At 37.7% G+C, this 15,715-nt stretch overlaps 1 protein-coding gene across 5 annotated transcripts in view; it reads right to left on the bottom strand.

Moving 5' to 3' along the window:
* LOC150108743 (twitchin-like) overlaps nt 1-15,715 on the bottom strand; it is a 2,666,638-nt gene that overhangs the window by 1,701,229 nt on the left and 949,694 nt on the right. For all 5 annotated transcript variants that reach the window (XM_090390962.1, XM_090390961.1, XM_090390964.1 and 2 more), the window contains one exon: nt 3,854-4,159. In XM_090390962.1, coding sequence (XP_090247088.1) covers nt 3,854-4,159 — 306 coding nt within the window. The remainder of the gene's footprint in view (nt 1-3,853; nt 4,160-15,715) is intronic.

Below are 15,715 nucleotides of genomic sequence, written 5' to 3'. Positions count from 1 at the left end.
AAAACGACCCAGAGGAACACCGAGATATAGGTGGATTGATAGGGTACAATGTGTCTTAGATGATAGAAATATAAGATCTGATAATGTTGGAGTCTTGACAAGTAACAGACTGATTTGGAGGAAAATTGTAGATAGGAAGTTAGTAATTAATTAATTTTTTCATGTAGTACTATCCTGTACACTCTTGAGGGTACAGGAATTTGATGATGATGATGATATTTTGCCAAAGTTAAATTAGCATCTTCATGGGAATAATACACTTCCAGCAGTGAAAAAATTAATCCGAACACACATTTTAAAGAAAAATTTTAATTTGGAAGGAAATAAGAACAAAAATTAAACTCCAGCTTTACCTAATAAGTTATATGTGCTCCTCTGTTACTAATAAGTTCATTAATTCACTTAGGCATGGACTCTACCAACATAGAACACATTTTTTCTTATTTGTGCATCTTGAAATCATATTTTTATAATGGATTGTATTAAGTTATCCTTTGTATCATAATTTAATTTTCTAAGTCTCTTTTTTCATTATGCCCACAAATTTCCTATTGGGCTAATGTCAGAAGAGTTACCAGGCACTGAAGTAATTGAATGTTGTGATTTTTGAGGAACTCTTCCACTTTTTTTTTTGAGTGTGGCATGGAATAAGATCCCTTTAGAAGATGAGGTCTTTGTTTTTCTGGATCTATAGGACTACTCTTTCCTCAAACATTTTATGTATTGGTCACTTTTCATCATACCATCAACAAGCACAAGTAATTCTGGACCGTCATTTGTAAAACAACCACAGAACATCTTTTAGCTTGTGTTCAGGAGCTTGTTGAAGGTGGGCAGGAGAAGTCTTCTAAGCTGCTAATTTACGAATAGGGTATTAGTGCTCCTTGGATAATGAAATGCTCTCATCTGAGAATATGAACTTCTTCCACTTCTCAATAAATCAATCTTTGTTGTACAATTTTGCCCACTGGAGCCTTTTTTTCTGCATAGCCTTCATCAACAGTTCTTTCTTTTTTGGTCTGCAGGCAGTCCTCCCTGATTCCAACAATCTTTGATGGACTGTCATGTCAGAAACATTAATCCCACTAGCTGCCAAGTCTTTATTTAAGTATTTATTTAAATGAATCCAGCAGACAATCTTGGATTCATTTTGCTTTTCCTAACTGATAACCGATTTTGAGTAAGTTTTCATCTTTCACCACATTATTTTTATGTCAAAAGAAAAGGTACCTTCCCTAAACATCTTTAAAATCACATCAACCATACCCAAACCAATACCACACTCACTGGCAATTTGTCTTTGAGTCATGATGTGCTGAGAAGATTACATATTTTTCAATGCATTCTTAGAGATATATCCATTTTACAGCTATACAAAATGAAAACACTACAAATGTTAACTTGTTTACACTATTAAAATGCACAACACCATTAATCAACATTATAGAGACAGTTGAAACATGCAGCACTCACACAAAATAGTGACCTAAAACCAAAATTATTGTGAACTGAAACAAAAACCAAACCAACACCAAAAACATGACGAAAATTTGGCTTGTTTGGATTAATTTGTTCACTGATGTATATTAACACATGCATACAGGCACTACTTCAGTAACCGAGAAAGAATGGGAAAAATACAACGATGTCTATAGTCCTAAAATTGTGCCATCTATTGGCTTTGGCTGAGAGATTTTCACCATTAACCTGATTATCAGCAGATGACAGTTTCTCATATGAGAGTCAGTCTGTTGCAACCATATTTGTTCAGGTTAGGATGGTTGGTGAGGGCAGAAGCAGATTTGAAGAATAGTCACTTAAATTTAAATTTGCTTCAGTGGAGTAAAGTGGCTTTTTTCCTATCTGATCCTGTGGTGAGTATCCAGGGCAGGCCCAGCTGGTGGCGTGTGAGAAGTGTGCAATATACACAGGCACCACAGAAGAAAAGATATCTAAAAGATGTCAAAAAATATGAGATAAGAGTTTAAACGAACAACAAATGGTACAGAATGGTACATATAATTATGAATGTACATGGTCTTCCATTCGGGCCCCTTCGGATCTTCCCGGAAATGAACAAATAAATTCTGAAATTGTATCCTGGACCCGATTATATCACTGTAATTCTTTATTAAAATTTATGAAAATATACCTAAAATATTTCTTTATTTTTTGATGTATCATAAATCAACTTATGATTAATTGTTGAGTTCCATGTAAAAAAAAATTGGATAAGCTGGGAAGGATTATTAGTAATATTGCAGATGTGGTAGCCCTGCAAGAGGATTTAAATAAGCTAGATAGATGAGCAAATGAATGGGGGTCTCAGTTTAATGCAGCAAAATGTAAGGTCTTGAGGTTTGGGAAACATCGATGGGATGCTGCATACTCTATGGGAGGAGTTATACTGGAGGAAGTAGGGGAGACAAGAGATCTGGGGTTAATGATTGATAGAAACCTGAAATTTAGGGAACATATTGCAAAGGTGGTTAAGGTAACACAGAGGATTGCTGCAATTATGAGAAGGACACTGACCTGCAGAGGTAAAAGGGTTATCATTCCATTGTATAAGTCTCTGATCAGACCACACTTAGACTATTGTTCTCAGATTTGGTTCCCAGGATTTGAAGGGGATAAATTAACTGTGGAAAGGATACAAAGATGGATGACAAAGATGATTTCAGGACTGTACAATTTGGGTTATGAGGATCGGCTGAGGGAATGTGGACTGCAGAGTTTGGTGGATAGAAGAAGGAGAGGTGATATGATTGAGACATTTAAACTGTTGAGAGGTGGTTACAGGGTTGACACTGGGGAGTTCTTTCGCTTGGTTGATCAGCGGGAAGGAGTGATGACAAGAGGCCATCCCTGGAAGTTACGAAAGGAAACTGTGAGCAAGAGGGTAAGGAGTGGTTTCTTTGTGTGGAGGGTGGTTGAACCGCGGAATGCATTGCCTGATGGAGTGGTGAGAGCAAGAACAGTCAATGAGTTTAAGGAGTGGTATAATAGACTTTGTGTTTCTTAGGGCCCCCCCCCCCCTCGATGAGTCTTGACAGACTTTATGTTCCTAGGAAGGACCTCCCACGATGAGGCTTTTGACTCCATGGAGGCCTGAATAATAATAATAATAATAATAATAATAAGCAGGACTAATTCATAGGTAACATTATACTGTAAAGCGGTATTCATTTGTTTTTGATTTCCTGTTCATTTTATTCACACTTTATTCAAAAAAAAACTTTTTTGGAAAGGTGCTGAACATTAATTGCACACACAAGAAAAAGACTAGGTGCTGCCGCTGATCAAGGGCATGGTTTGCTAAACCTAAGTAGTCATAGTGGTGAAAAGAATGTAGTTTTAATGTTCTGATATTCTAATGTTGCAGGTACGGGATACCCAGCAGACTCGGGAAAATCCAACGCTGTAGCTGGTCTTTAGGAAGGTAGATAAAATAACTTCTTGTGTGTTTTTTAAGTGATCATAAGCTTGTATTTTTTTAGGATCTTGGCACCTTTTCAGCAGTGTCCATATATATGGAATAGTGATGGATTTGTTGCATTCTATGTTTGGAAGGTGGCTGTGGGTGGGTATGGGATATAAATATTCTTTTTATCTAATTAGGTAGGGGTAGTGAATAGCTAAAAAGACATTTTGTATATGGGTGAATTCAATGTTGCCAAAGCAAATCAACAGGGTTATCACAATAGGTTATGTAAACCTACAGTACATTCATACTGTGGATTAGTTAAGGATATTTTTTCTATTTTTAAATATAATTAAGAAACTGAAAATAGCAAATAAATTACAAATCAAAGAATAGCAAAGAATGAAAGAAAGAAATTTTGAATCATACCATATGGATTCTTTACCAAAATTGGTTGGTCAGTTTCAAGTGGCAATGATTCCCCATCTTTATTCACAGCTTTCACTCTAAATTTGTATTTTTTCTTTGGTGTTAAACCTTGTACATTAAAGTTTTCCTTATCTGGACCAACTTCTCCAGCTGGAACCCAACGTCCAGTATCCATATCCATTTTTTCAATTACATATCCTTTAAGTTCCTGGCCACCTGTGTCTGCAGGCTTATTCCATTTCAGCTTTACATGATCAGCTCGAACTTCTTCAGGAACTAGAGGACCTCTAGGTGGAGTAGATTTATCTAAGAGCAAAAAAACAAGAGAAATATATATCAATTACAGAACCAAGTAAATCAAAAAAGTCACTTTAACATTAAATATCACAAATTGGTCCATCATTGCTATTCAATGCTGGCAGAGAAAAATAGCCAGGTATTTCATTGTTTAGCTTATTCAAAGATAGCTCATTTGCAATGAGTTTTTAGACACCATGGAGGTCTAGTGTTAATAATAATAAAGCAACCGAGGAAATATAAGTATTTTGTGGAACTAAACAAGAATATACAAGTTATTATGACCTTTTTCGTGACTACTAGTATTAATAAATTAGAGATTTAATTCTGTATGTTAGTCAAGTAAATATTAATTTAATATCCAACGTTTCACTGACTGATATCTGTCAGCATTTTAAAAGGAATACACTGGTAAGCAATAGAAAGTAACAAAAACTAGGAAACTAACCGACAATTCTAAAAATTATATAAAGTTATCACTCTGCGTGATACAATGATATAATACGCGTGTCACAAGCACAATGTTTTATTTGTTGAGATATTTAATGTAATTTTCATGAAAGTAAATTTCTTTTTGGTTAAATGATCTGATTAGAGTTTTCCCTATCTGGTAAGATTAGGCCTTGATTCTTATTTATGTTACCTGTTGAACGGGCGACTGTAGCAGCTTCTTTAAATGTTACGGAATGGTAGTTGTCTTCTATGTAGGGTATGTCTAAATGTATTCCAGGGGTGAGAAGGTTAAATAAGGTAGGTGTGAGATGGATGAATAAAGAGATTAAGCATGTGATACAGAGAAAAAGGGCATTATGGAGGCAGCAAAAGAGAAGTGGAAGTAACTAACCAATTTCAGGAGGTCTACAAAGACCAGGCAAGGAGGGTGACTTGGTTGGTGAGAGTAACTAAAGAGAGGTATGAACAGCAGTTAGCTAATGAAGCCAAAAAGAATCCTAGGGAGTTCTTTCGATATGTAGCCAGCAAAAGAAAGAATGATTATGGAAGGATGACATTGATTGGAGAAAATGGCATGAAGACAGCTGATGCAGAATGTGTGGTGGAGATACTTAATGAGCAGTTCATAAAGATCTTTCAATCTTGTGAATGTGACTTCATGGAGAGATTGAGAGCAGTTGATAATGGAGAGGAGAGACAGACTGTAAGTGAGCAAGAGGTGTTTGGGGAGTTGAGTAAACTAGATGTAAATAAGGCTGTGGGACTTGATAATATATCACCACGTATTCTAAAGGAATGTGCCAGAGAGTTGACACCTGCCTTGACATATTTTTTTCATACGAGTCTTGCACTTGGTCAAGTTCCTAAGGAGGGGAAGGAGGGCAAGATTGTGCCACTTCATAAAGGAGGTGATCGAACTCAAGCGTCAAACTATAGGCCTACGTCTGTGTCAGGTGTTGTGGTTAAGTTGTTGGAGAAGCTTGTGAGAACTAGGATCCAGAGTTGGGTTGGCAGCAATGGTAAAATCTTTGATGGACAGCATGGATTTGCTAAAGGGAAGTCATGTTTTAGTAATCTACTTACTTATTACAATAAAGTGACTGCTTCCTTGGACAAAGGAGAAGGATACACAGTAATATACTAAAATTTCGCAAAAGCTTTTGATAGAGTACCTCATGATAAGTTGACAGTCAAACGAGAGCAGATGGGGGTTGGATATTAGATTAGTGCATTGGATTGGAGACTGGCTATCTGATAGGTATCAACAAGTTGTGTATGGGGGTATGATATCCAGAAAAAGGAAAGTCACTATTGGTGTGCCTCAGGGGTCTGTTTTACAGCCATTACTATTTAACTTGTATATTAATGATATTGGTGAAGATTTGGATGGAGATATTCAGTTGTTTGCAGATGATGCAAAGTGGGGACGAACCATAAAGAGTAGTGAAGATGTTGTGGCCTTGCAAGAAAACTTGAATAAATTGAGTGATTGGGCACAGAAATGGGGATGTGAGTTCAATGTTGCAAAATGTAAGGTTTTAAAATTTGGAAAACAAAGATGGGATGGAATCTCACCAAACATATAATTTATGTTTGGTGAGAATATATTGTTGGAGGTAGAGGAAATAAGAGATCTGGGGGTGATAGTGGATAAGGATCTAAAATTTAGGGACACATCGCCAAAATTGTGAAGACAACACAAAGACTTCTGGGAATGATGTTGCGAAGGACACTGAAGTGCAGAAGTATGGAGATTCTTGTTCCGTTGTATAAGGCTTTCATTAGGCCAAACATGGACTATTGTGCCCAGATTTGGTCACCGGGTTTTCAGAAGGATGAAGAGATGTTAAAGGGTCCAAAGGCAACTGACTAAGGTAGTTTCTGACCTCTGGAATGTTCAGTATGAGGAAAGATTGAGAAGATGTAATTTGCAAAGTCTGAGAAGGAAGAGGCGAGATATGATAGAGACCTACAGGTTGGTAAGAGGTTGTTATAAGATTAATGGTGGAGAAGTTCTACAGAGAATAGTGGGAGATCAGGGGAGAACCAGAGGTCATCCCTGGAAACTGTATAAAGAATGTGTGAGTAGGGGAGTGAGAGGCAGGTTTTTTTCGTGCAGAGTTGTGAATGATTGGAATGCCTTGCCTGAGAGTGTGGTGTCTGCAAGGAGTTTGAGTGTGTTTAAGACACGGTATGATGAGATGTGTGTGTGTGTGATAAAAGGGCCTCCCAGATGACTCTTTGACTCCACGTGGTCTTGGGTAATAATAATATGACTCATATCCCATTCAATATTATGGTTGGTAGAGGCAAAGTGTCAAGAAAGGCCTGATATATCCTGTCTGTTATTCCTTATATAGCCTATGTGTTAGATGTCTGTCCGATGTGAAGAGGAGAGAAGGAAGAGGCGAGATATGATAGAGACCTACAGGTTGGTAAGAGGTTGTTATAAGATTAATGGTGGAGAAGTTCTACAGAGAATAGTGGGAGATCAGGGGAGAACCAGAGGTCATCCCTGGAAACTGTATAAAGAATGTGTGAGTAGGGGAGTGAGAGGCAGGTTTTTTTCGTGCAGAGTTGTGAATGATTGGAATGCCTTGCCTGAGAGTGTGGTGTCTGCAAGGAGTTTGAGTGTGTTTAAGACACGGTATGATGAGATGTGTGTGTGTGTGATAAAAGGGCCTCCCAGATGACTCTTTGACTCCACGTGGTCTTGGGTAATAATAATATGACTCATATCCCATTCAATATTATGGTTGGTAGAGGCAAAGTGTCAAGAAAGGCCTGATATATCCTGTCTGTTATTCCTTATATAGCCTATGTGTTAGATGTCTGTCCGATGTGAAGAGGAGAGAAGGAAGAGGCGAGATATGATAGAGACCTACAGGTTGGTAAGAGGTTGTTATAAGATTAATGGTGGAGAAGTTCTACAGAGAATAGTGGGAGATCAGGGGAGAACCAGAGGTCATCCCTGGAAACTGTATAAAGAATGTGTGAGTAGGGGAGTGAGAGGCAGGTTTTTTTCGTGCAGAGTTGTGAATGATTGGAATGCCTTGCCTGAGAGTGTGGTGTCTGCAAGGAGTTTGAGTGTGTTTAAGACACGGTATGATGAGATGTGTGTGTGTGTGATAAAAGGGCCTCCCAGATGACTCTTTGACTCCACGTGGTCTTGGGTAATAATAATATGACTCATATCCCATTCAATATTATGGTTGGTAGAGGCAAAGTGTCAAGAAAGGCCTGATATATCCTGTCTGTTATTCCTTATATAGCCTATGTGATAGATGTCTGTCCGATGTAATTAATACCGCAAGAACAAGGTATGCTATAAACTCCAGAGTATTTGTAGGAAGGATGGCTATCTTTTGGGAATCTTATAAACTTTTGAATGGTCTCAACATTTTTGAAGGTTACTCTAATATTATATGATTTTAGAAGAAGAGCTAATTTTCTGGATATGGCGCTAACAAATATCACTACTTACAGACTATCAAAATATCTAGCCAAGATGTTACAAGAACACATTCACAACACGAATTCTTATATCAAGAACTCCCATCATTTCTTGGAGAAATTAAAAAACATCAGTTTCTCTGAAGATAATATTATGGCTAGCCTGGATGTCACATCTCTGTTCACAAATATCCCAGTTTCAGACGTCGATGACTTCTGAAACTGGGATAGAAAAATTTAACACAATGTAGGTATTATTTCTGGGAAAATTCTCATGTTACTCCTCTTAAAAACTATTATTTTTATGGCTATTATAGCCTCTTTTTGTTTAGGAGTGTTATTTTATTTGAAATACATCGGCTTTTTACTCACGAAATTTTTAGGGCATTATAAGTGTATTTTAAAGAAAAATATAGCAGAATAATTCATGAAGAAAATTTTGTACATACCTTGTTTAGATGCCAGGAAGAATAATTTTGAAATCCCGGATTTGCAAATTTATTCTTCCCACCTTGCGTCAGACACTCCCCCCCCTGCCCTTTTTTTTTTTAACAGCCTAACAGCAGAAGTATAGAGAATGAAGTCATTCTAGCATCTAAACAAGGCATGTACTAAATTTTCTTCCTGAATTATTCTGCTATATTTTCCTTTAAAATATACTTATAATGCCCTAAAAATTTCTTGAGTAAAAAAGCCAATGTATTTAAAATAAGGCACACTCCTAAACAAAAACAGGCTATAATAGTCATAAAAATAATATTAGCACAAGTTGTTACTGTTGAGGAGAACCTTTGTCTCAATAGCAGAAGTGTTGCTGCAGTGATGATCATAATCTACCCTATAATATAAAATGATAAGCCTTTTTTTGTCATGTTATATGTAACGTTTTTAAACTCAGGGGGCTACCTTGAATGTTGAGTCTTCAGAATTCAAGGAGAACCAGCCTACCAGTCCGGAACTCGGGGGGTGGGGGTGGGGGGCACCATGGGGAGCATAGTCCCCCCCTAGTATCATAATAAAGTTACAAGAGCATTAAATGAGGGAAAGGCATATACTGCCATTTTCTTAGGCTTAGCGAAGGCATTTGACAGCGTGCCACATTGATAAGCTGATATTTACGTTGCAGCACATGGGTCTGGATGTCAGATTGGTCAAATGGATTCAGGATTGGCTGTCTGATAGGTATCAGAGAGTTGTGTATGGTGGGGGCAGTTTCAAAGAGGCAGAGAGTTACAAGTGGGGTCCCACAGGGCTCAGTACTGGGACCTATATTGTTTAACCTTTATATCAGTGACATTGTCAGTGGATTGAATGGGGATATTCAGTTGTTTGTGGATGATGCGAAGCTAGGAAGGATTATCAGTAATAGTGCAGATGTAGTAGCCCTGCAAGAGGATTTGAATAAGCTAGATAGATGGGCAAATGAATGGGGGTTTCAGTTTAATGCAGCAAAATGTAAGGTCTTGAGGTTTGGAAAACATCGATGGGATGCTGCATACTCTATGGGAGGAGTTATACTGGAGGAAGTAGGGGAGACAAGAGATCTGGGGTTGATAATTGATAGAAACCTGAAATTTAGGGAACACATTGCAAAGGTGGTTAAGGTAACACAGAGGATTGCTGCAATAATGAGAAGGACACTGACTTGCAGAGATAAAAGGATTATCATTCCGTTATATAAGACTCTGATCAGACCACACTTAGACTATTGTTCTCAGATTTACTCCCCAGGATTTGAAGGGGATAAATTAATTGTGGAAAGGGTACAAAGGCAGATAACAAAGATGGTTTCAGGACTATACAATGTTAGTTATGAGGATCGGCTGAGAATGTGGACTGCAGAGTTTGGTGGATAGAAGAAGGAGAGGTAATATGACTGAGACTTTTAAACTGTTGAGAGGTGGTTACAGGGTTGACACTGGGGAGTTCTTTTGCTTGGTTGAAAAGTGGTAAAGAGTGATGCCAAGAGGCCATCCCTGGAAGTTATGAAAGGAAACTGTGAGCAAGAGGGGGAGGGACGGTTTCTTTGTGTGGAGGGTGGTTGAACCATAGAATGCATTGCCTGATGGAGTGGTGAGTGCAAGAACGGTCAATGAGTTTGAGTCTTGATAGACTTTGTGTTTCTTAGGACCTCCCACAATGAGTCTTTTGACTGCATGGAGGCCTGGATAATAATAATAATATGTCTGCAGATAATCTGACATTGGAAATATCCCAATTAAAAGAAATTATTAGAAAATCACCCATAGAATTAGAAAAACGTTTAATGAAACTTAGACAGGATATGAAAAAGGATCAGAACAATAACAAATTATATATTCAGTTTAATCCTTTATCCAAGTGTAAGCAAACAAGTTTGATCCTGAACTATTTTCAGGAATTGAGCAACTTGTATATAGAAGCTTATGACTTCACATCATATGCCTTAGTATCCCATAATGCAAAACACATATCCTTAAGGGTATGAATGATGCTACACATTATGGGAATGGTCACTATCCAGACCAGTTTTGACCTTTATTGAGGTCTCATCAGGGGGACCCAAACCCAGAGTTGATATCAAGGTTGAAGTAAAGCAGAAGGTGTGCAACCTTTTGGCAATTTGTATATGAAAATATGACTTCTGTTTTACATCAGCCTTGGTATTACCTCTGGATCTGGCTCCCACTGATGAGACGTCCATTTCTTCAACTATCAAAGCAGCTGCAGGATTTGGCTTCCAGTCCTAAAATTCTGCTAATTATGGATTTTAGAAGATCAATAAAATATTGCAGACTAATTACACATGTGCAGACCTTCTTCGGTACTACTTAGGTTTTCATCTTCCCCTGTTTGGAGTTAATGATTATGACTTAATGAATTAATGATAAAGGCCCAAAAACTGAGATTATTCCTGAATACTACAACACTCTGTGCTAAAACACTCCGGAATTGACATTATTTCCATTAAAAAAAGTAAAATTTGGTATAAAGAAATCTTTAATCTCTTTTGCCATGAAGTTTCACAGTTGGGTATCAACAACAATATTTTATTTCATAATTTGATGAAAGTCCAACGGTACCCTAATTGCATATCGCTGCCTTCCAGTCAATACCATCAAATGGAGATACTTTAACAATGGAGATCCAAACTGTGACATCTGTTACCAATTGGAAACAGTAGAACATGAATTCTACAGCTTCCCCTCTTGCCTTGCGTATTTGGAACAGATTATGTAATCTGTTGTGCACTCCATTACTTACAACAGAATAGGTTATTTTTCTGCAATACCCACCACCTGTCAGCAATGGGAAGAGAATTTTGATTTTTATAATTAATGAATTAAAATAGCATTTATGGAAGGTTAGAAAGAAACATGGATTTGAAAACCAGCAATATGACATCCAAATGCTTCATAATATTGTCTTGTGGAAATTTTATTTTTATTTTTATTAGTCAGAATGATTTTTGTATTTAGAAAGAAGCATTCTAGGCGATATTAAATTTATGACTAGATGATATAGACCACTCACATTATGCAATATTCACCAGGGGGAGATAAAATTCTGTCTATTCTTGCTATGAGAGGTTTTTTAAATAGTTCCATCCTGTTAATTGAATGTGGTCTTAGTCAATTGCAGGGATGACTGGAGAGCAACTCCAGGCAGAGAAGGCCAACTCAAGCCAGTTAACTCAGACAAGGCTAACCAGGTATCAATCATCTTTGCGCTTTAGTTTCAATTGTTCCATTGGTTGTTCAACTATGTGAAATTGGTGAAAAAGGAAAACTGATAGCTTTGGCTATATGATGATGATACAAAAGAGCTGAGACCTTTTCTCTATCTCTCATACTATTATTATTACTCAGGCCTCCATGGAGTCAAAGGACTCATCGTGGGAGGACCTTCCTAAGAAACACAAAGTCTATCAAGACTCATCGAGGGGAGGTCCCCCCCCCCAAGAAACACAAAGTCTATCATACCACTCCTTGAACTCATTGACTGTTCTTGCTCTCACCACTCCATCAGGAAATGCATTCCATGGTTCAACCACCCTCCATGCAAAAAAAACCACTCCTCACCCTCTTGCTCACAGTTTCCTTTCGTAATTTTCAGGGATGGCCTCTTGTCATCACTCCTTCCCACTGTTCAACCCTGTAACCACCTCTCAACAGTTTAAAAGTCTCGATCATATCACCTCTCCTTCTTCTATCCACCAAACTCTGCAGTCCACATTCCCTCATCTATCTGTCTTTCTTTCTTCTAATACTATCAGGCTCTCTTGTATCCCTCTACTAACTACTCTAGACCTATGATGAGCACCCTTTTACTTTTTCACATCAATAACGGTCAAAACCGTTCTGGGTAGTGGTCCTTCCCAAAATGCATAGCATTATACATACCCGTAAGGATACTAAGGCAAGTGATGTGAAGTCATAAACTTCTATATACGAGTTGTCCCAATCCTGAAAATACTTCAGGTGCAAAATTTGTTTGCTTACACTTGGATAAAGGATTAAACCAAGTATACAATTTCTTGTTATCTTTCCACTTGGTTATACTATAACGAAGTCGAAAAACTTCCAACAACAATCAAAAGAAGAAGAGCCAGGAAAGCACTGCACTTGATAATAATAATAATAATAATAATAATAACCATAGGGTAAGACAATTAAAATTCGAGAAAATGGAGGTGACATAATATGGTGATTCAATCATAAAATTTTGCTTACTGAGGGAGTAACTACTTTGTATCCCTTAGTATCAGATGACTCAATGATATCAGATGACTTAATGATATCCAATGACTTAATTAGTATTGTTGGGGATACTACAGGGCATATCCCTTAGTATCCCCCACAAAACTACTTCTAGTTTTTAGGAAAATTAAAGATATGACAAATGTAATCGAAAAACATAAAAGAAAAGTAAGAGAGATGGTAGTTTTTGTTGGAACTAATAATTTAAGTAGCAACAAATGTAGTATGAAAGAGGATATGAAAGGTCTCTTGGAAGAAGTGAAAAAGAAATGTGAAAAAATAAAAATTGCAAGTTTGCTACCCAGATATGACAGTACCGAGTTAAGGAGGGCAATGGTAGTAAATGATTCCATATGAAGGTTTGTAGAAGAAATTGATGCGAGTTTTTAGATGTGTGGAGTGTGTTGGATGATTATTATTATTATTATTATTCAGGCCTCCATGGAGTCAAAAGACTCATCGTTGGAGGTCCTTCCTAAGAAACACACAAAATCTATCAAAACTCTTCAAGGGGAGGTCCCCCCCTAAGAAACACAAAGCCTATCATACCACTCCTTAAACTCATTGACCATTCTTGCACTCACCACTCCATCAGGCAGTGCATTCCATGGTTCAATCACCCTCCATGCAAAGAAACCACTCCTCACCCTCTTCCTCACAGTTTCCTTTCGTAACTTTTGCCATTTGAGTGGCCTTTTGCCATCAGTCCTTCCCGCTGTTTAACCAAGCAAAAGAATTCCCCAGTTGGTAATTATAATGATAATAATAACAATACAGGTTAAGTCAATTAAAATCCGAGAAAGAGGGATGGCTTGTAGTTCAATTCAGGTGGCATCAGAAGCTTGGAAACATTACGGGATGAGAGTCAAGGAAACTAGATCATCAAGGGAGGAATGGGGGAAAATGATGTGAAAGTTTCAGCTATGGTATGCAAACATAATAAAGATATGAAAGGTTTCAAATGTGGTTATGCATCTGGTGAAAGGGTGGAAATATATACTTTGGGTTCAGGCCTTTGGAGTATGTCTCAGGGTGGGAAAAAAGAAAATTCTACCACAAGGCCAAATAGACTGCATATCTAATATAAGCATTAGCTGAGTGGTAATTTGCTATGCCTATACCTAAATGCCATAAGCATCAGAAACAAAGGGGTTGAGTTTGGTGCTTTATTGAATATGATGTGGCCCAAGATTGTTGGCATTAGTGAAACCTGTCTATCAGAATTAGGTATGGTAACTAGGATCGAAAGTAATCGGTATACTATTTTTAGAAACGACAGAAGAAATAGGAGGAGGAGGCACTGTTAATGATATCAGATGACCTAATTCCAGTTATGTCAGAAACACAAGAAAATAATGATGGTAATAATGTAGCAGTGAGCGTTGGGCTATCTGGTGTGAACTGGAGGCTAACAAAATGAAATATATGGTGGGGTGTTGCTACAGACCTGGTGGCTCAATTTCAGGGGAATGAAGACATGCAGAGCCAATTTAGCCTTATGGGTATTAAACGAGTGATCATTATGGGTGCCTTTAATTATCCAGACATTGACTGGGTAGAAAAGAAACCTCATTATAAGAATGAAGATGAATTTATTAAATTGTTGAGACACAACTTTCTCGAATAGCATGTAAAAGAAGGAACTCGAGCTCAAAGAGTGTAGATTTGTTAATAGCATCTGAAGGGGTTTTTAAGAATATAACTATTTTACCACCAGTTGGTGATAGTGATCATGCCCTGCTTTCTAGGGAAGTATCTAATTCTATTGATGTTCCCATTAAAACAGGTTATATGCTGAACTACAAATTTGGAAGTTTATACACTTGGTTATACTATAAATTAAAGATACCAAAAAATTATATAATTGGTTTAATCCTTTATCCAAGTGTAAGCAAACAAGTTTGCACCTGAACTATTTTCAGAACTGGGGCAACTTGTATAAAGAAGTTAAGACTTCACATCACTCGCCTTAGTATCCAATAATGCAAAGCACATATCCTTATGGGTATGTATAATGCTATGCATTATGGGAAGGGTCACTACCCAGACCGGTTTCCCTGTTTAAGTGCAGGGGGGTTGCTTCTCCAAAAACTCATGTGATCACTCAGATCACCCAACCATGAACAACCTGAGTGATCATTTAGCTCAGCGATGGCTCTGCTCAGTGACAGGCTCCCTTGCCACCAAGCAGAACCGCTCATATTCCAGGAAAAGCCTCAGCCAAGGAAGCCCTAATACAGGCCACTTCAACAGATCCAAACCCCTGGATGCTCAAAGGCTCCCTAAGGCAGAAACCTCAAGGGAGCAAAAACTCTGTTCCCCCAGAATCAAACCACCAACCAGCTTCAGCCCTTATTGTGGTTTCTTTAGTGGGAGCCAAACCCAGAGGTGAAACTAAATTGAAGAAATGCAGAAGTCATATTTTCATATACGAGTTGCCAAAAGGTGTCACACCTTATTATTAAATTACTCTGGATTAGAGAAAGTTGTTCAAAGTTTTTCCACTTGATATACTAAAAAAACTAAAGATACTAAGAAATTATATACTTGAATTAATCTTTTATCCAAATATAAGGAAACAAATTTGTGACTGAAATATTTTCAGGTGGGTGCTTAAGGGTCAAAGCTGTATAACTGAGAGGAGACCTCTACATAGCCTTTAAAGGCATGCGGAGAACTGACCAGGGCTTCTGACCTAATGTCCAATTCTCACCTTCTCGTGGTGCACCCTGATAGGTATTATTATTATTATTATTATTCTTTCGGGTAACTCCAAGGGTCGACAGACTCTGAATACTGAATGAAGGAGGATTAGTTCGCAATTTCGGATTTAGCCGACCAAATTGTATTCTTATTGGCTTAAACCAAAATACAAAATTGATGGTACAACATGACAAACTTTCATGCTGGCTGGGGAGTC

Source organism: Typopeltis vanoorti, chromosome 3 (assembly GCF_054136105.1).
Source record: "Typopeltis vanoorti isolate ZY-2024b chromosome 3, IOZ_Tvanoo_1.0, whole genome shotgun sequence".
NCBI lineage: Eukaryota > Metazoa > Arthropoda > Arachnida > Uropygi > Thelyphonidae > Typopeltis > Typopeltis vanoorti.
Note: the sequence above shows the minus strand (reverse complement) of the source record. Positions and strands in the feature narration are given on the sequence as shown.